The 21,714-nt window shown below is 41.5% G+C and overlaps 1 protein-coding gene across 5 annotated transcripts in view; it reads left to right on the top strand.

The window, feature by feature from the left end:
* Positions 1-141: 141 nt before the first annotated feature.
* fmnl3 (formin-like 3) overlaps positions 142-21,714 on the top strand; it is a 32,327-nt gene continuing 10,754 nt past the window's right edge. For 4 of the 5 annotated variants that reach the window (XM_046395740.1, XM_046395741.1, XM_046395738.1 and 1 more), the window contains exons 1-9: positions 142-749; positions 14,501-14,584; positions 14,705-14,785; positions 15,241-15,317; positions 18,019-18,102; positions 18,545-18,691; positions 19,556-19,664; positions 19,877-19,953; positions 20,372-20,465. In XM_046395740.1, the coding sequence (XP_046251696.1) occupies positions 636-749; positions 14,501-14,584; positions 14,705-14,785; positions 15,241-15,317; positions 18,019-18,102; positions 18,545-18,691; positions 19,556-19,664; positions 19,877-19,953; positions 20,372-20,465 (867 nt within the window). In that variant the 5' untranslated portion in view covers positions 142-635. The remainder of the gene's footprint in view (positions 750-14,500; positions 14,585-14,704; positions 14,786-15,240; positions 15,318-18,018; positions 18,103-18,544; positions 18,692-19,555; positions 19,665-19,876; positions 19,954-20,371; positions 20,466-21,714) is intronic. The other variant, XM_046395742.1, reaches the window with a different exon arrangement.

The following is a 21,714-nucleotide window of genomic DNA, read 5'->3' as shown; positions in this document are numbered from 1 at the left end:
AGCCGCCCATCTGTGAAAGGGCTCACCGCTCACAGATATCGGGGGCAGGTCAGCGGAGATTGACAGGTCTTTCCGCCAATAGGAGCGCCGCGTCCTTCAGCTGGGGGCGGGAGAAGAGATGAAAACCTCCCCTGTGAGTGGAGGCAGAAGCGAAGTGCTTAAACAGGATCACACAACAATAATGAATGGAAACACGTCGTAGCCAAGAAGTTGAGCAGCAGCTAAGAAGTAACTGTTGGTCGGCATTTATTCCAGTTATCTCTCGCGAGGTAAAATCTGTTGTGAGTAATGGATTGTCCAGGCAGGTTAGAAAGCACATTGTGGAAGCGAAAGCAGCAGTGCTTTTATTTGCACGTTTGAAAGTAAGTTTTGAAGGGAAAGTACAGTGGGACACACTGTAAACCTAAACGCCTAAGTGTAAATGGCATTTTGGGACATTTATACGAGACTACTGCATTGTCAGCTGTTGGTCGCGGTTTGGAGAAGTGGATTACTTGGATTAAACCGTTAATGAAACTGTTGGGATACTTGGGGCGATTTTTGCAACTTGGATTTTATCATCACTCAAAGAAGTTTAAGGATTGCGAGGATTTCTGAAGCTGACTAGAGGAGGGAGCGCATTTTCTCGGGGGAAAATGGGTAATATAGAAAGTGTGGACAGCCAATCGGAGATGAAGCATCACATCATGCCTCTGAAGGTGCCCATGCCTGACCCCACCGAGCTGGAGGAGAAGTTTGCCATTGTTTTGGTAAGTTGCTGATCACCCCACTTTGCCACGGCGTAGGCTTATGTGGTCCAGATGTCACAGAGATGTCTAACAGCTTTCACAGATGTGTCCATTTTTAATTCCAGTTGTTGTTGTTGTTGTTTTTTTAAATTTTATGTTATTGTATTTCACATTCAAATTCAAGAGCCAAAAGAGCACCACAATAACGTTAGCAGAAGGAGTGTGTTGTTTCTGTGGCAGAAGGAGGTTTTTTTTTTTTATTTTGCTCTTTTGTTTTTATAATTTACATTAAAGTGAATGTGTCTCGTCCATTATGGGCTGCTGATATTCTAAATGAAACGACCTGTGCTGCCTCCACCCCCTCCTCCTCCTCCTCCTCCTCCTCCCTCTCCTGCGGTTCTTTTGTCTCCCCTAAAGTCAGACAACTCAGCGTTTGGCTGAAGTGGCAAACTGAGCGCAGCAGAGTGAGAGTGGAGGAGGGGGAGGAGGGGGGGAGGAGAGGTGTTCTCTCCCCAGAGGAAGGACATTATACTGTATATCCTTGACAGAGCACATCACTGTTTATTTTAAGTTTTCTCGCTGCAGGCTAACATCAGAAAACATTTTCTGAATTCCCCCAAAACTCCCACACCCTAAGAGTCCCTCCCCTCTGCGCTCCACATCAGGCTGGAGTTGAGTCGTCTGAGCGCTTTGTAATAATGAGCACAAAGTCAACACCCACTTTTACCAAATATCAACACGGTCAAGTGACTGTCATACTGCGTCAAGGGGACATTTCTCAGACAAGGGACTTTACTAATTTGCTGCTTTTTCGGTCAGGAGAGTTCTGCCGAGAATAACTGTAAGCGTTCATGACAAAGTGGAGAAATAGGAGTTGCTCTGATTCGATCTCCAGGGCAGGGAAATACCTGTGACTTTAGTACAGTCGATTAGTCAGTGAGTCGAGAGAGTCAGCCAACGCAAAATTAATTAGAGCGCAGAAGAGCACATTTCTTTTTGAGAATCTATTAATTATTTAAGTCACATTTTAAACAAAAATACTAAACATTGTCTAATTCCAGCTCACAATGGTGGGGGGGGGTTCGCTCCTTTTCGTTGACTTGTGTAAAAGTAATCTAAATAGTTTTGTGTTTTGGAATGCTGGTTAGACAAAACACGATATGTGAAGACATCACCTTGGGCTTTAGAAACTATTGAAGGGCATTTTTCATTGTCTTTTGGCATTATTTAGACCAATTATTCATTTTTAATGGTTCCAAAGTATAAAGCAGCTTTTCCACTCAAGCATGCAATAATGGGATAAGGTAAATCTGAGAGGTCACCACTCAATTCAGAGATCAATATTCTACTACAGAAACATGTTTGATCTTTCTCACTTTTCTCAGTTGTAATAATTACACCAAAGTTCATGTACACCAGAACATCACACAGATTAAAAACTCTTACTGTGAGAGAAACCAAAAAATCCTCATTGACAGTCGCTACTCGCTTTGTTCACAATGTTTTGGCTGTCTGTTCGGGTAAAATTCAGATCAGGTCATATAAATTTGAATCTCTCTTGGAAATTAATTTGATTAGTAAAAAACTGCGTATGTTTTTTGAGATGTAGTCTATTGATCCCCTAAAAATCCCAGAATAAGACAAAGAAGAAACAGAATCAGCCTGACTCTGTTTGAAGGAAACAAAATCTGCTCGCCAGGACACCTAAAGCTCACAAATTAACATGTGCATCCTGTACAAAGTCCTGCGATGTGAAGCAGACATTTCCTCATTTCAGAACGGGAGAACTGAATTTGAACAGAGAACTGGTTGATAGGGTGTACGTTTGTAATGAAATAATTGCATAAGAATGCCACATCGGCCTTTTCACAATGACTGGTAGCAAATCCTTTAGAGGAGCTGCTGTGTTATCTGTATTTAGTTGGGTAACATTTTAGTCATGCCATATAACTTGCAGGGCTTCCATTTGAGGGTTTTTTTTTTTTACTATTTCCATTCCTGCTATGCTCCACATGTATCCAAAGAGAACACAGAAAACTTAGTAACGTTACTCCAACTTGTTGCTCTCCTTAACATTTTGTGTAATCCTGCGCCACAGAGTCAAATCAAATAAATAAAGACAAAATTAGACAACATATACTACTTTCTAACAGGTGCTTTTTTAGGGCTACTCCACATTTCAACGCAACCACACCCAGCCTTGATTTTCGGCTGTTTAAGACCTTAATTACAGCATCAAGTAGCAAAGAGCTGCGATCATCACAGCATTACTCAAGATAGTCTCATTCTCAAACACTTTTATACCCACCATTTCTGGAATAAAGCCATTACTTGCTTGCCAGGGCTATCAGCAGCAACGGAGTAAAGCGCTCATATGAAGAGACTGGCACAGCAAGAGGCTGTTAACTGCTGTGCTAAGTCTCAGCTATTATGATAATTAAACACTGTACTACATGGTAAGGCTATTGGCTACTATGACAGCTCAAGTCGTGTCTCTTTCATGCAGATGCCTTGCAGCTTTGGACTTTTTAGATGAATGTCAGTGTTCTTCCACGTGACAGTTGGGAAAGGATTTGTAGCAGTCACATTTCCCATAAAGAAAAAGTACCAACATACGTTCTGCCCAGAGAGCGGAACAGTGTGCAGTTGTTTGAGTTCCCTGCAAGACAAAGTCAATCCCTGTTATTATGTTCACCCGTGCAGAGCAGATGATTTCTATGCAAGAAGCAGTAGACTCAACATTGCAGAAGTGTTTTTGACTGGGGGAAGTTTTCAAGCTTTCTAACCCCACCGCACCCTGGCCTATGGTAGCTCCAGATTTCCTTTACTTTGTGGGAAAGGACAGCATGTGTGTATATTTTAGTTTTCTTATCAGACAATGGTCCTCTCTCCGCTCTGCTTGGCCCTTGTTGTGAGATAAAGGTACATCAAAAGGTTCTGTCTTCGTGATTGGAGCTCAGGAAGACGAGGCCATGGATCTGTCGTCCGGCCATGTCTATAGATCTAGAGACGCTCCTTTCAAAGCATCATGCATGCTAAAAATAGTCTGTTTCCTCCTGCATGATGGCAAGTTGATGTAAACGGATGTGTCTGCATCTGCATGGCAGGACTGCCCTCTCCTCTCAGCTCGCAGACGTCCCACTGGACTGACAGCAGCCCATAATGATGTCATTGGTGCAGCAGCCTTCGCCAGTGTAGTAATATCCCACAGCTAATGACTTTACCAGGACAGCTCTACTGTAGATGATCGAGAGGAGTGGAGGAGGGGCAAGACCCCTGGGTTAGCTTCAACTGCTTCATGCGGTCTGCTAATAAAATGCCTGGGTCAGTCCTATCCAGCACCATGTGCTAAAGGCATCGTCTCTTTCGAGTCTCTTTAGTCCAGCATCCTCAGAAACAGCCTCAGCTCTGTCTTTTGTGGCTGGAAACAGCTGCCTGGCATTTTCCTTTCTTCGATTTACAGAGGAAATTGCATTGTAGCCAACAGTCATTGTGGTCGTTCTGCTTCACAATAGGAACTGTGTTCCTGTAGGCTTCTACGGGGTGCATGACATGACATTGGTTCAGGTGGTGATAAAGATCTACTGAGACCTGACAGACAGACAAAATGTTTTTCTCCCTTTCTTTGTCCGCGGCAACTCTTCTTCATCCATGACTTTGTGCGATTCCTCTCATTTACTCACCCAGTCGGTATTTCACACCTTCCCATTCCCTGAATTCACTCTCACTATGGGTTAGTCCTGCAAAATAACTTTCTCCCTATGACTCTGTCCTTGAGAAAAAGACGTGAGATGAGTGAGTGGCATTTTCAAAGGTGCTCGTCTGGCATTGGATCCTCTTTCAAAGCACCCAAGCACCAATCCACCACTGGATTCCTGCGGTCTGGTCTAGGCTGAGGCCACATGAGAACTCAAAGAGGGAAAATTCCCTTTGAACTGGCGGTCTGCCACTGTTCTCTGTTGTAATGACTTTACCAACATTTTTAAACTGCACACACATATTTAAGAGCTGTTACGGGAGCAGAATGGGATTATTTTCACCATTTGATTGCACTGGAAACCATCCCAACCAAGTTGTCTGAGTCCGCTCAACTCCCCACATATTTCATACTCTGACGTGGAGTTGCATCATGCCGTTTCAGCTTTTCTTTTGAGGTTTGATTGTTCATGAGGGATGTCTCACAGTGAAGTCGCAGTAAATGTTGGGAAAACTACAGATGAAAAACTTGAGTCAGTGGTCGTGAAATCAGACATGCTGACAATGTGACTCCAGCGCTCTGTCTGACGTCACTGTTACTTGATGGCTGAAGTCTAAAGAAAGCTGTTGTTTCTGATAGATGCCATTCAAGTGGAACTAATGGAGTCAAGCTGTGCAATGTGTTTATTGGACATAAAATCTAAATCATTTTTATTTGTTCAGCGGCGCTTGCAGTTTATTTACGTGCCTAGTATGTCTTCCACTCCTTTTTCCCACACACATCATCACCACTGGTCCTCTTATCTGAAAGGAGAAAATGTGTTTGTTATGAGACATGAGTGTGTACATCTGGCTCAGCCACCCACCACTATGTCCCAGGAAGAGAGGGATTATGGGAGTTGGGTACATGCAGTTAACTTGGTTTTAGAGCAGCAGAGGAGGCGTGGGTTGTTTCAGCACAATTCTGTCCACCTGGCTCTCTCCACCCTCAGGCTACAATTTCCCCCAATTTGAGTCATGTTTTATGGGGAGTCATACTGCTTCTCCACTTTTCTCCATGCAGCTATTTTGGAAAGCAGAGGTCAAGTTGAAGAGCAGCTGAGCAACAGCTATAACGTTATATTGAAGGAATGGTCATCATTTTGGAATACACGCTCTCTTGTTCCAGAAAGTTAGACGAGAAGATTGATGTATCAGAATCAAAATCAGAAATTCTTTAGGGAAATTCTTTATTTATGGTAAATATCAACAGGCAACTGCCAGTTAGCTTACCTTAGCATAAATTCTGAAGACAGGGAAAACAGATAACCTGGCTCCGTACAAAGTAAAGAAAAATCCTACCGGCACCTCTTAAGCTCACAAACATGTCGTATTTGATTTGTTTAAAAAAATGTAGCGCATTTTCCAGATACTTTTACGAGTCAGATTTGTCCTTTTTTTTGGCAACTATCAAGACATAATTTGTTGTGTGGGAATCTTGATGTATGCATCTATGCAAAGAAGCTGCATATCTGCCATTTATATGCATATGTAGCTTAGTGTGTTTTTGGTATGTGTGTGCATTTGTGCGTGTCAGTGGGGGTTTGCATGCTGCCCTAATGCAGCTGCACCAAGGCTGTAGGTTGGAGAAGTGATTTCCTCTTCAATACAATAGGGACTCTGTCAGTCAGTGTTGTTTTAGAAAGGGGGGCCTCATCCCCTGGTGCCTTTTGTGCCGCTGCACTCTTTTCACGTGGACCCTCAGAAGAACTGCTGTGAGCTCCTTTAAAGATCTCACAGCAGATTACGGTTTGATGCCACCTCTCCTGTGCACCAATGACATGATATTATTATTCCCCAGGCTAAATGACAGACCACAGTTCTTCTTTATCAGCTCTCAGGACTTCTACTTCTGCCTTTTTACAGCGACACTTCAAGAGGATGAAGTCAAATTGAGAAACATTTTTTTAAGATCGTTGATTTACCAGTCTTTCATGTGACGACACTTACATTTGGTTTTGCTTTTTGTTCCTCTTTATTTTAATTTTAACCATTTCACTGATCCTCCAACACAGACCTCCTCCATGACCAGAAGTCCTGAGAAAATTCAGTTGACTCAAAACTTTACTTCAACACATGGTTAGGCTCAGATTTGTTGCCCTTTCTCTTTGGCTGACCTTCATGTTTTTAACTGGGCAGTGTGTCAAAAGGCCCGGCCGGCATGAGTTATTGAGGCATTCATGTACCTGCATTCCTGACATTCCTTGTGTATATCATCTGTTGGCTGGGGCTTCCCTGGTCCTCGTAAGGACGCACAGAGGAGAACAAACAGGATGTTCGCCACACAGGAATGAATGAATGCCTCCAAATTATCACCAATTGTAGTATTTATTTATAACTCAGTCTTAACTGCACTCATACATTTGTTTGTGTTCACATTTCCTAGATACAGTATGTTTAAAAGAAACAAACAAATTGGACAATATTGTTGGCAGGTGGAATTGCTGGAATAGATTTATGTCACTTTTGTTTTGGAATGTGTAAACTTCCTTGATAAACTCACGTAAACAAGTATGTCTCCCAAGTTTCTTCACGTTTGAAGCTAAGTGAACATCTGGCTTCAGAAGGACCTTGAGCTCAGGACATTTTTGTCTTTATCTCAGGCTGTGTCCATTGGGCTTAAAGAACTGATGATAACAGTCTCCGACTTGAACCCAGCTGTCACCGTTGTCGATCACTGCTGCCTCACCTGGTAAATAAAGGGATTAGCAAATGGGTTCTAGGAATTGGTTCTTGATTTATCAACTGAAATTGATATTTCGCCAACTTTCTGTTGCTTTGGCTGACTGTGGTTTTGTGTTGTAAAGAAGGAAGTGGAGGGATTTTTTTTTCTCTGAACAGAGGACTCAGAGGTCACGGACTAGAAGATGTGAGTTCATGGGAGAAGAGAGGAGGCTTCAGAGTGCATTTGGGCTGGAGAATGGATGGTTGTGGACTAGCAGGAGGTGAAAGGAGTCTGAAAACCTCACGACACTGCAGCTGTAAACTGTGTTGCCTTTAAACTCCTGGTTTAATCAGGATTTAACAGTGTGATTTGAGTTGTAAAACTACTTGGGGGTAATTTTCAGCCATTAGAACCACTTTTTGACCATTGTTATTCTCATCTACTGTTGGACTGACACGAACAGTCAAGTAATCCGATATACAATCAACACAAGATAAATAAACAGTAAACAGTTCTGATGACTGATGAACTTTCAGTCATTAACTGGCAAAAATTCCAAAAATCCCCTAGTTTTACTCAACAGTTCCTCTCAGATGTGAGTAGCTTGTTTTTAGATTTACATCATCCTAATTTTAATATCTTCGAGTCTGAGACTTCTGCTTTGGACTCTAGTACACTATAATGGGCACTTTTCACTATTTTCTGGTTTCTAGACTGGTTTCTGGTTTTATGTTAATTCTCTTTGTATCAGTTGACAAGTTTCACATGTCAAGAATGTGGTTTGGCCTCCAGCTCTATGCTTGTGTGTAAATGAGGTGTGTGCCCCTACCTGTTATGTTAATATATTAATAAACAAGCTCTTGACTGAGCCTGTTTATATTTGCTTTGTAAACAAAAACCATCGTCTGGAGAAGTGAGACAGGGAGGGTAAGAACTCTACGCCTGTTCGAAAAACATCTCCTCTCTGCTCGCTCTCTCCTCCCACCCTCAGTCTCCGTCTTTAGGGGAGTTGGTTGCATCTGCTTTCCTGGTTCTTCTAGCATCTTTGTGCAGGACTCCTCCTTTGTTGTGATTGCCTGGTTCGGGTTACCTTGCAAAAGGACAACAGGGTGATCGGGTATCTGCTCTGCTGAAAGAGGGGCAGTGTTTTCTCACACTCTGCTCCGTCTCTTTCAGTTCAACAAAGCTTACCTTGGAGCTGGAAAAACACCTACAATTCATTCGTACACACATAAACACATCGTTGGAATAGATGTGCAAAAACACACACACGCTCATATTACAGGGCAGCAGCTATGGTACAAACCTGCCATTACTCAGGGCGTTTTTTTGATTTTCTGAAGAATGAAGGAAGTCCCTGAAGCCCCATGACGACAACAGCTGAGCCCCTCATCCTGTCTCTTCTCATTGTGTTTCGGTACTAAGGAAAAGGAAGAATCCAAACAACAGCGCTGACAGTCATTAATGAAAAGCTGGTGCCATGCATTTAGATGCCGTCATAGACTGACTTCACAAATACATTTACCATGACTGATGTCATCCGGCCTGATGAGCCCCACCTAATGTAGTCATAATCAGGTGTATGTGCATGTGGACAGTGTGACAGTTAGACGCACAGAAGTTGGTTCTGTATTTACTCTTCCTGTCTTTCTTAACCTTTGTGACGGTTACTTTTTTTGTGTGAGGGACACATGCATCCAGCCAAATCTGGCAAAAGATCTGGTGCGTCACTTTCTTTTCTCATTGTGAAGACCTAAAATATGCTTAGTTAATATGCTTAAAGAAAACACAGTTATGCCAGCTTCCCAGATTCACTGTGTTTTCTTTGCCTCCTTGTTGGCTCAGCTTCCTGATAGGGATCAGTGGCCTGGCTCTTTCCACCCTCTTCAGACAGAACCCTTCATTTAAGGGCTTCTGGTCTTATCTTCCCCCTCATTGGCTGGTCCAGTATTTTCTTTTGTTACTGGATCATGTAGTAAGTATGTTCAGAAAATTGTTGCCTTTTCTAAGTCTAGGAGCTTTGAAACAATATATGTGATGAAGAAAAAAGAGCCAGACAAGAATTTTTCTCTGATAGAATTGAAAACATAAACAAGCTGCACAACAAAATTCAGGGCAGTTATCTGAGTGTCATACTGGAGTATGAAGCTAACCTTTTATTTTATGAAAAGTGCAACAAAAAAAAAAAAAGCCACAAGATTAAGGACCAAACAGGATTTGAAAAAGCTGATCCGCACTTTTGTTTCCTGACAGTTAGTTACTGTTTCTTTTTAGGTATCAGCCTTCTAAGTTGTAACGAAAACAGTTAAGACTACGTTAAGCATGATGCTACATATTGGTGTTAGTCTTTATCTATTTGTCTTGTACTGTTTGTCCAATATCAATATTAATCTGGGAAGTACCTTAGATTGCCATCGTATAAGAAATATGCTACACATAAACTAACTAATAAACGAAAAAATGAATTTGGCTTTAAGGCTAACAGTTTAGTCGTGCCACAGGTTCCCTGTTCCTGGTCCCCACCCTGATGAGCAGACACTGGTAAAGAGGGCTGTCTGGGCCCCTGTCTGACCTGCCACAGACTTTGTCCAGCAGTGAGCTCTTTAGCCACCCACTTATTTCCCTCTGAGCTGAGGACAACTAAGTCTGGCCTCTGTAAACCTGTCAATATAGTTAAAAAAAACCAAAACACAAACTCTGCGTTTCCAACCCACTGAGCACAAACCAGAGAATTACACTGAATGCTTTTGCTTAGCAGGCAACTATGGGGTGTTTCAGTCTGAAACTTAAATCTTCGTGGGATACAGCAAAGCACAGTACCTGTGTATTATTGTGTCAAGCATACAGCTATGTCCAGCTTGCACTGACTTAGAAGCTACCACAAAATCACATAAGCCATGTCCAGAATCCTGCACATTTTTTTAAAAGCAATATAAAAAGTCCTAAAATTAAGAAAATTGATTCAAATCATTCAATTCATATTTTAAGACCTTTGCTGTCTACAATGAAATCCATAAATCTCTAATAAAACCACTTGCCATTTAATAGGGAGTAAATACTGCTCAGCCCTTCTTCTCTTTTCTCCTAAACTTAGCGAACTTCAAAATGAAACGTCTAACACAAAAATGTAATAGTGGAAATTTCTTTCTTCGTCATACCATGTATGTGGTTAAAATGAAAACACAGCTATGTCTTTACCAAACAGGCCTTGTAGAATAAATGTTTACATGGCTGGTGAGCAGCCTGGATAACAGCTTTGGCAATAAGGTGTCATCTACAAAAAAAAACAACTGAGGCTGAGGAAAGTCTCTAACATTAAGAGTAATTTAGTTCGGTGTGGTGCATGTCGTTATCTTATCCTGACTAAAAGTGTGAAGCTGTGAGAAACATCCTGTCCCTCTTTTCCATTTGTCTATCTGGGAGCCCCCCGCCTGGAATTGTGAGTCATAAGCTCACCTCAAGGCTAATTGTAAATCAGCTTGGATTAGGAAACTGTCCAGATGGAGTTGACTTGTTGACTCTGATGTCTGAAGTGACCCAGGGTTCTGCAACCCCCCATTTGTTGTGGGGGTCTGTGCGTGACTTGAGTGCTCTGCTGAGTCCCCAATGGCTGTCCCGGACTCTCCATGCCTCCTTAACCTGCAACCTGACCCCTTCAACTACTTTATCTGTTGAGTCTTAAAAACCTCCGTCTGCTTGGCTCAAATGTCTCTCTGTTTTAAAGTTCGTACCCTCTCTGTTGGCCGGTGTTAACCCTGTGCTTAACTCTCCTCCACAGCATCCTTTCACCTGTAAACACTAATCCCACTTTGTGTTTTAGCCTTTGTTTGTGCATGCATTCCCTTTTGTAGGTGGTATGTTTATTATTTATCCCAGGGCTGCAATCTAAGGAGATTTTCACTATTGGTTAAATGGTTAATTTTTTTGAGCAATTATTTCATTCTTCAGTCTATTAAGTGTCTGAAAATAGCGAAAATATTTGGCGAATTACTTTCAGATTCTTGAAGACAGAGAAAAGCCAACAAATCTGTCACAAGAGCCCCGAAAAAAAGTTTTGTTTTTTTTTTTGCAGCGATTAATTATTGACTCTAAATTAATTAATTATATTTCTTTGTCAAGCATTCACTTACCAACCCTCTCCCTTCTTCTTTCATTCATTATATCTTTAATCACTGCCCTTACTGAGATTTGTGTGCATGCAATCTCTAAATAAAAAACAAGTTTTAACCACAGTATTCACAGTTTTCATTCCTTATCCACTTATCCTTGTGTTTGGAAACTGTCTGCTGTTGTGATTCACAATGGGGGCCGAATGATTGGAAAGATAGTGGTGATAATAGAACCAGTTCATCTGGTTGTGCAGCGTACTGGTGTTGTGTTTTAGCCGGATTTTGCTCCACACAGCATCAGGGGGCAAACGCTGACCCTGCCCACTAGCCATTGTTAGTGATTTTCTGTGAGGAAAAAAAAATAGCTCAAATGTCAAAGGATGGGAATGGCACAGCACCAAATCAAAACAAAGCTCCACATTGAATCCTTTGTCAAGCCATAGTCAGGTCACACAAGTGAGGCTTCGCTGGAGGAGAGAGCTCGTGGGCAACATGGAAGCATAACAAGCACCAAGCATTTTTGGCATTTCTGTAGTATTTTACCCCTAAAATGGACCTGTGAGTCCACTACTGCCTGTCTCCCGTAAAGCGACTTCTTTCTAGCTTTTTATAAACACAGGAAGCACGAGATTGTATCACTGTGGGAGAAAGTGAAATGAAATTAGCTAAATTGGGTTAGTTGGCTCAAATTACCCAAATCTAGCCAGAAAGGAAACATCCCCTCTGCCTTTTCTTCTTGTTGCAGGAGAAACCTCTGCTCTATGCCCTTTATCATTTAAGGCAGTATTTTTTGTACCTATGTGGAGCGCCACACATCTGCACACTGTCCCACCTGTATTTGTTTACATTACCTGGGGCTCCAACTGACAAAGAACAAAACAGTATCAGACGTCAAAGTCTTCAAGCCATTGCTCATAATGACATTGAAATTCTACACTTTCTTGACTTTTAATGGATGTCTTAATGTTTCATAATTAATGCTAGCATTTCTTTTGTGTTTGCTAAATGGATGAACATCTGTGTGTCTTCTAATTATTCAGAATAACATTAGCACAACAGACCTGACTGTTTGCCTGTCTGCCCCGCAGTTTTACTTTATCATGCATGACTGGCAAAGGAAAACAGGCTTTGGGCCTGGACAGATGCTGGGGTAGATATCCAGGATTATTTTTTCATTTACCCTTCAGGTGTTTACACCAAGGTTTAAGCCTGTGGAACGTTGTCTGGAGTGTATTAAAGAGATCCACTTAGTGGTATTAGTACCTCTCATTGGTTTCTTCATTATGGCTTTCACTAAGAGTCAGTCTGCTTAAATTTAGGTGGACTCAGGTCAGACTTTTTAGTTTTTCATAGTAAATTAGACTTGCAATTAATTCAGTTGTTAATCAGCTGATCATTTTCTCGAATAGCTGGTATTTGTTTTGTCTATAAAATGTCCAAAAATAATGAAAATTGCCTTTCATTGTTTACCAGAGCCAAAGTGGTCGACTATTTTATTAATCAATGTATTGTTTCCACTCTACAGTATGTCGTCATGATTGTTATTCATAGAATGCCCCTGTAAAAATAATTTATTATACCTTTAGGGGAAAACTCTTTGAATATGTGCTTTTTAAAAATATTTCTGTTTCCTTATGATGATCACCAACTGAAAGTGAAGTTTTTAATCAGTGTATTTGATCAGCATCCATTGCTAATTAAAGGGATCAACCACAAATTATTTCCATGTGTGTTCTTGTTTTGTTTGCAAGTGTGTAAGAAAATGGAAGATGTAAAAACTGGACAGATACAAATAGAATACTCCTCCTCACTTCCTAGTATGCCTTTCCTCAAAACTGTTGTTGGTTAAAAAATTTCTCCCAGGAGAGACATAGGAGGGGAGAGAGAGCAACTTTGGGGTCAGACAAGAGAAAAAATTTACTACTATAAACTACTACTATAAACAGGGCACATTCCTCCTGTAATTCTAGACATCTGGTATGCATGTTGCCTCTCTCTCTTTCCTGCATGGGATTTATAAAGCAGGTTATGTCAAAGGTCCCATATGTGCAGTTATAGCATGTTCCAGCCTTGTCAAGCGTTGCATTTTGTCAAGTTCTTAAAAGGCTTTTCTTTGGCATCAATTGACTGCTTAGGGTCGCAGTATGCGTTTTTTTATGTACTTTGGAATTTGTGAAAACAAAAATATGTTATTTAATGTGAAATTATTAGTCAGCTCCCTAAAATAAATGTTTCCTTGCCTCTGTCCTCAGTCTTCTTCAGACAACATGATTCACAATGTGCTGATAGAGTGAGCAATGTGGCTCCAGGGTGGAAAACTAATGCTAAAATACTCACATGTGATATTCCACCCATACCGGTGACTGAGTGGTTGCCATGGGAAAAAGTATGTGTTATTTTCCATCTATCAGACACTCCAGCGGTAGCAAACCGCCAATGTGAACATCACATCTGGCCCCAGATGGGTTAACAGAGTGTTGAGTTTTAGACGGGAGGCTGAGTTATAGCTGTGGGTTAAAAGTCAAGCTGGCAGGCCGTTGTGGCCAGGGCTGACGGAGTTCTGTTGATGCGAGTTTAAATGAGGGCTCCCAGTGCAAACAATCCCTCATGTCTCTTCAAAGAAAAACGCTGAGGTGATCAGTTTCAGGGGTTGGCAAGCTCCCTCATATTGTTGTGCTTCCTCATTTTAGAGATTTCCTTGTCAACTCTGTTTACAAGCTCTTGTCAATGAAGTTGTTGGTCAAAAGCTCGTCATACAGTTTGTGTTACTTTTCTTTTTCGTGTTTTAGTTGTCAAGTTGTCATGAGGACGTAAAATGCTCAAGTGGGTTGGTAACCAAACACAAATTAGAGCATTTATAGTTTAATTTGAGCCACAGTAAACTGGCTGCCTCAGGCCGTCTCGTGTGGCGTTCAAGCGTTTTTATGGGTGGATTAGATGACAGGTCCGCTAATAGATCTGTACTTTGATAGTGGCTTGTTGGGTTTAAAAGTAAAGTGTTGCCTGAACGACGCAGAGACGAGTGGGTGCATGGGAGATGCAGATCATCCCCTGTGACAGGATGCTAACAGTCAACAGAGGAAGTGAGGTCATGGTATAAGTCCCTGAAATTTGGCTGTGCTGCAGTGTTGTCACCAGTGGCCTGTGAAGCACCAGTCATCGACACAGACTCAGTCACGGCTGCTAGAAATAGTCAAATAGATGGAAAAAAGGGAAATAAGTGGTTATGAATGAAACTAATGCTTACTTCTTTATATTTTCAGAACTCTATGAACCTTCCTCCAGACAAAGCCCGACTGCTCAGACAGTACGACAATGAGAAGAAGTGGGACCTGATCTGTGACCAGGTGCCATTCACAAACTTTGAGTTGCAAAACTACCAAGCCTGCATTTACAATGTCCACACATCTGTCATCATCAATCAACTCATTCCACGAATTAATGCTTGCTCTGTTGTGTGTCTTCAGGAGAGGTTTCAGGTGAAGAATCCACCTCACACGTACATCCAGAAGCTACGAGGATACTTAGACCCTGGAGTCACACGAAAGGTGGGACTGTACAAATGACCTTTCAGTGTCTGCTTAAAGGAGAATCTGTGAATTGACGATAAAACAAAGTTTGACGATAAAACAAAAATCTGGGGGTGTGGAGTTGGAAAGACGCAAGTTCCCCAGACATGTCTTGCCTGCTCCTCAGCCATGCTTGATGCTAGCAGATCCAGGCTATATGAGCTACTATCAAAATAGCTCATTTGAATCTCAGAATAAACTGTCGACGGCGGAGTTGCATTGTGGGTAATATAGGCACCCAGGAAGAAGAATGCATGGATTGATATCTCTGGTACTGCTGCCGTGATTTTGACACTTTTTAAAATCAAACTGCCCGTTGTGACAAGATATGATGTGTCCGTTTAAAGTCCTTTAAAAGGAACCTGTAAACTCTCATTGCATGTTAAGCAGTAGTTCACATAATGATAAATTTACCTCAAAACTCTCTGTTACAGAAGTTTCGCAGGCGGGTGCAGGAATCTACAAAAGTCTTGAGGGAGCTGGAGATCTCTCTGAGGACAAACCACATTGGGTAATCAAAACTTATCTCTCCCATTTTTCTGGTGAATTACACAGATCTGTTTATTGATGCATAAGCTGAAGGAAACCACATTATTGTGAAGAATGGTCCCCTCTGTTCTCTTGCTGCTGCAGGGACCCAGAGCTCTTTCTGGTGCCCAGATATCCCCCATTGTTCTAACTTTGCCAAGCTCTGCAGCTCCACTTCATAGAGCTGGTCCTCATAATGCCCAGATGGTAGCCATTGTGCTGCCTTGTCCACCCCCCCGTAACGTTGAGCAGGAAGCTTTGTTGTGTATGCCAGAGGGACAGGAAGCCTGGCTGGCCAGTGCTGAACCCTGTGAACAGCACAAAAACACACACAAGGACATTTTTATGTTTACACATTTCTCACATTTTAAAGTAAACAATGTTTTGGTGTTACTTTGTCATGTTGGACAATAAGCTGTGAATACAGCACAGTTCATGATATGCCCACTGTGTGTGTGTGTGTGTGTGTGTGTGTGTATGTATGTGTGAATGTAATGCTTTCTAGTCTTTCTCTTCAGTGTTGCAGACACGATCCTTGACTTTATAATCCATTGTCACACAGATACTCACATATGAAAAATGAGCTGCAGTGACTCGCACCTGAATTCCCAAACCAAAAGCACACTGTATAAAGGACTTTTATTTTTCCTCCAAGAATAACTCATATGCCATCAGGCTTTTGTCAATAAAGATCCAATTCAGTGTATTTTCCAGAAAGAGTCACAGGCAAAGAAAAAAAGAGGGTTATTTTCAGAAGCGCTTTGGTGGGTGGGATTAAGTGTAACAGATGCGGGTTTATTGTGTGTGTCTGAATCCTGGACCCTTTCTGATGTGTTATTCCTGAGAATGCCAAGAAAATCTGAAATAGCAACTGGTCTGGGGAGAAGTAGACAGAGGGAGAGGGAGAGAGAGGAAGGAGTCAGGGATCAGGGGCAAGGGGGGGCGGAGGGACAGGAAACTGATGATCAAGCCCACCTCCTTGTCTACCCCTCCTCCCTTTCCCTTCTGCACCCAAACCTTACTCCTCACTGCTTTGTTTGCTTTCCTCTGTTCGTCTCCTCACCTCTCTTCCCTTTCCCCTTTCTGTTCCTCCATTACTTTGAGGCTCTTGATTGCTTTCCTGTCTGATTTACCATTGGCTGACTAGCAGTCTGCCATCATAACCAGCCTTTTGAGACTATTTTAAGAACCCTTTACCCCCATCCTGTCCTCCTCTGGAGTTCCCTGAAGAAGTAGGGAGGAGGTGAACTGGGTCTGTGGGGGAGACAGACAAAATGCTGTTGACTGTCAAGGGTTTGACCAGAGCCCAGGTCCTTCAGCCATATGCCCTCCACATTCTTTCTGTCATTGCTTTGGGAATTCCTTTGTTTGGAGTTGTTTCTCCCTCCAAAAAACTGAAGTCAAATGGGGAGGAAATCTGAAGCTTTGCTCTAGTTTACTTTCCATGGCATTTCTGCCAAGTTCTCTTAGTCAGGGGAGGGGAGACCCCACCCCCATCTCAGAGCTAGCTTAAAGGATAATTCCATTCTATGACAACTTTGGTCTTATTTTTGTAATTTTGGCTGCCATTTTTCTCAGTTGTAACATTAAGTAATATTGTAGAACAACAAAGTCATTTCATGCTGATATTGGAACATGGTGACAATGCTGCAACAGTAAAGAAACACAACTCACTCATATTTTACTACTGATTTTTAATACAAGTTTTGTCTTAATTTTTTTTGTCCAGATTTATTTGTTAACCTCTATATATTTGTCTAACATCATTGCCTTTGATTTATGTGAGTAATAATTGTCATACTGGTTTCATGACCCCATTTCATCAGATTTTGCCTTTTATAGATGTGATCGTGGAAACTTAATACAAGATGTAGATGTAAAGACGTGTCGACAAAGATAAATAAATAAAGATGTGTTCTTAATGCAGTGAGTAGAGTAGCAGCAATTATTGTCATCACCGATTTATTTGTCAGTTATTTTGTCGTTTAATCTGAAGCTCCAGACAATGAAAGTGAAAATTTGTCATAACAATATCTTAGAACACAACTTGACTCCATTAGATAGTTTGTCTTGTGCAACCAGCAGTCCAAAACCCCAAATAATTTAATTAGTTTTAATTTAAGACCAAGAAAAACAGCTAAGCTTCACATTTGAAAACCTACAGTAAAGCCCAGTAAACATTTATTTAAATCCAAGTCAGAGACGATATATGTGTACTTTTACACATGTACAAATCTGTGTGAACAGGAATATCTAAATATATGATAACATTAATATTCAATTTCAATTCAATTCAGTTTATTTATATAGCGCCAATTCACAACAAAAATTATCTCATGACACTTTCCAATTTGAGCAGGTCTAGACCGAACTCTTTAATAATACACATCCACTGATGCTTTTAATCTGCCTTTAATTTACTTGGGCTTTCAGTTTGCCTCTACTTTCTTCTACTTGCTTTAGAATAATTTATTCTTATCACTGTAAATTGATATTTGTCTGTTTTAACCATTATTCCAGAGGTCCACCTAATAATTTAAAAAAGTCATTAGTCCTTATTAATGATAGGGAGTCCCTATATTCTCTCTTTTTCTCCATCAGTAGCTGAAATGCAGCCCAGAAGGATAAGGGTGTGTTCTTGATTTGGTGCCCTGCTAACCCGTCTCTGCTCATGTGCGTCACAGGTGGGTCAGGGAGTTCCTCAATGATGAGAACAGAGGTCTTGACGTCCTGGTGGAGTACCTCTCCTTTGCCCAGTATGCTGTCATGTGAGTGCATCTGCACACGTACACACACACACATCTTTCCTGACTAGCCAAAACCTTTCCTAAGGAACTGGGTTGGGCAGTGGATCCAGCTGCTGAGTTAACATGTTGTATCCTGTAGAGCCTGTAAAAAAACTGCTTGTGCATCAAAAAATGTGCAAATTGCATTCTTGCATTCTTTGGATGTGTTTGTGTGCCTTGTTGCATACTTGGCAGACTGGATGTGTTTCTGAACAGATGCTCCGTGGTGTAGTGCTGAGCTATACGTTGCCTGAATGAGACAGACTTTCTGTGCTGAGCTTTATCGTGCAGCTTGATGACAGTTCTTGTGATAACTCCTGGCTCTCTACCAAGCTCCCTCGCTGACCTAACCTCCCCCGTGCCTCTCATCTATACCCCTCTGCCTCTGTTGGCTTGTCTGTCTGTCTGTCTGTACCTGGCCCAGGTTGGATTTTGAGGGGCTGGAGAATGGGGAGGATGGCTTCTTGGACAAAGCTAAATCTTGGAGCAGGTCCATAGAGGATCTGCACCATGCAAGCACCCAACCCTTCTGCAACACACTGGTGCGCTCTGCCCGCCAGTCTGTCCTGCGGTATGTATGGCTAAGCCAGCTACCCCGCTATTACCTATCCCTGTTATTGCCTCGCTCTGCTAACCTTGAATGCTATGAACGTGTATTAGCATGCAAGCCAGTTTTGTTGGTGCTGTTTTGTTAGTTGTGAGTTACGGGTCTGCTGACCCCTCTCTTGACCTCAAGGTGCTGTATCAGAGATAGAAACGAATGTTTTTGACCTTTTGGGTTCTGCGTCTCTCTTTGTTAATAGCCCTCCCTCATCTGTCCAGATGTGCGTCTGCACTGTCTCAGATGAGAGCCAGCTGTGAGCTGCAGCATAAGTTCTGATTCTCTTTGTTGTCACTGAGCCACACACACAACACGCACACACAACATTAAGTCTGACAGGGGTAAATAATAAATATTAGAATAACTTTCAGGCTTTACAGTATTTATATTAAGATTACTCCTTAATCTGTATCATGTAGTATTACCTTAAAAAGTGTTGTATATGATTCAGAAATGGTGGATCACGAGACACAGTGTACAACATTTATAAACTGCACGAGAAGTAACATTATGTGCACATGATGACTGTGTAATACAGTTACATAATAGTAGTCTGTGTGCTTAGACATCGGCCTGTTGACAGCAGCAAGAAAACCAGGCATCTCCCACAATGCATCTGTAACCTCAAAAGCCATCTAAGTTTTTTATGTCGGATCTCGTTCTCTGTAATTTCGTCTCTCTGCCTTTCTCTGTGTGACATACTAAAAGCAAGAGTCATATGAAAACCAGATAAACTTTAGAAATACATGAAACAAGCTATGGTTAAACATTAAATTTATGCTGAGTTCTATTACTGAATCTCTACCAGATATTAACTTCTGCCATCTGTTGCAGCTATGGCTCAGTTTCGAACAGCAAAACCATCAAGAACTCCCGCCTTGTGAGCCAAAAAGATGATGTGCACGTGTGCATCATGTGCTTGAGAGCAATCATGAACTATCAGGTACCAAACAGGGACACCAACACCTCACTTGAAGATAACTGTATTGTGCTCACATTGATATAAATGCAAGAATTTTTTTTTTGTGTTTCCTGTGCAGTCATGTTCTGAATATATTCTCAGGTTTTTCTGACCACATCCTGCTCTCGCTTCACTCTCTCTCTCTCTCTTTCTCTCTCTCTCTGTGTCTCTGTCTGTCTGTCTTCTTCATGCAGTATGGCTTCAATATGGTCATGTCCCATGCACACGCAGTCAATGAAATTGCCCTCAGCCTGAACAATAAGAACTCACGGTAAGAACTGAGGCCCCCATCTCCATAGACACCGGGCTGGGTCAGACAATAGGGGAAACCCTGCAGCCAGTTCATATGATATGCTTCTCATTCTCTATGGGGCTCAGCTTCTCTCTGAAGTCAGGGATCAGAGGCGAGTATACAGGCTGTTAAAAGAATATTTACTAAGGGAAGATTAGAGGTAACCCGCTAGGGTTGATCACTTCATAATGAATGCTCGGAGGGTAAACACTTAGAGAGCTACAAAGACCTGACCTTGATTTAGATCTTAGTATGGATTATACATTTTAACTCCTGGATGTGGAGCTATTCAGATATGTTTTGAGTACATAAATTGTAGTGTAAATATGTGTTTATCCCCTTCAGTTTGAGTGAGAATTTGCAGTTTAACTTTTTTATTTATCCCCTGTCCTTCCAGGACAAAGGCCCTGGTCCTTGAGCTGCTGGCCGCTGTCTGTCTAGTTCGAGGAGGTCACGAGATCATCCTCTCAGCATTCGACAACTTCAAAGAGGTGCCCAAAGCAACATTTTTAATGACATGAGATGACATGAGAACTGTTCCAGTGTTTATAAATTAGTGTTAATACATGGCTAATCCTGCGAGGATTGAACATGCAAAAGAAAAAAGTCTGACTTGCATTAATTAAATTGACACCATTTCCCACATCATGTGTGTGCAAGAAGGCATAAAGGGCTGGTGGAAAGGGATGAAAGTTGAGGAGCTCTGGGAGTTTTCATGTGTACTGAGGGTGTAAGCACATCCCTACGGTGGCCTGTTTGAGGTCATTAGTCTCATTAAGAGACCAGATGTGAGCCAACCTTGAACAATGATAAGGATCAAGTCCCTGATGTGAGCCAGCGGACCACAAAGGTTTGCTGAGCCTCTTGGTTTCTGCCTGCACAGTCATCTAAACACCGGAACAAGACAATTACCTCACAGTCGAAAAGCCCCAGAGAGAAGCAAGAGCTGATCAAGCCACTAGTAAAAAATAAATGGTATTTCTGTTGTTCTATTGGTTAAACTAATGCATTAATGTCAGGTGTCAGGTCTTTGAAATCTCACGAGATGGCCTCGTATGGTATTCAGCTACAGCTGTACCAGTAATCATGTGTTAAGTCCACAACTACCGGTACTCCTATTTGTACTTGGGATTGTCAGAAATGGGCATGGACTTTTACAGCACTGAAAAATTTGGAAAAAGTTTTTCCCCTTTCCCCTTCCAGTGTATTTTTGTGTAGGAAACTGGCTAAAAAAATCTGTTCCATGTCTGTATCTTTTGCTGGCTTCCCTTCCCATGAATTATGATAAGCAGAGGCTGTTGTGGCAAATGGCAGAAGTTCTCCTCTGTTTATATACAGTAAAAACTCTTGATTGATTATGTTTGATCCTGGAATGTGCTTAATCATAACCAAATATTATATTGTGCTATGATTTGTCAATTATAATGCAGTTGATACAAAGACAACTTTAAAGGACCTATTATTTTACAATTATTGCCTCAACTCAAGACACAACAAAACGTTGATGGTCCTGTTGAGAAAGCAGAAAGTAAAAACAATATGAAATCAGTAGAAAAACATAATAAATAGTAAATTGAAGACCTTTTGCTCTGATATACATAGTTCTGGTATAGTCTGTGGTGCTCATTTCTTGAGGAAAACTTCACAACAGCTTCATTGTGATCTTCTCCATGATATAAACCAACTTGATAATTTCTCTCTTTTATACTTTTGGCAATACTATAGGAGTTTTGCGCCATC

The sequence above is a fragment of the Scatophagus argus genome, chromosome 8 (assembly GCF_020382885.2).
Source record: "Scatophagus argus isolate fScaArg1 chromosome 8, fScaArg1.pri, whole genome shotgun sequence".
In the NCBI taxonomy this organism is placed as follows: Eukaryota; Metazoa; Chordata; class Actinopteri; family Scatophagidae; genus Scatophagus; species Scatophagus argus.
Note: the sequence above shows the minus strand (reverse complement) of the source record. Positions and strands in the feature narration are given on the sequence as shown.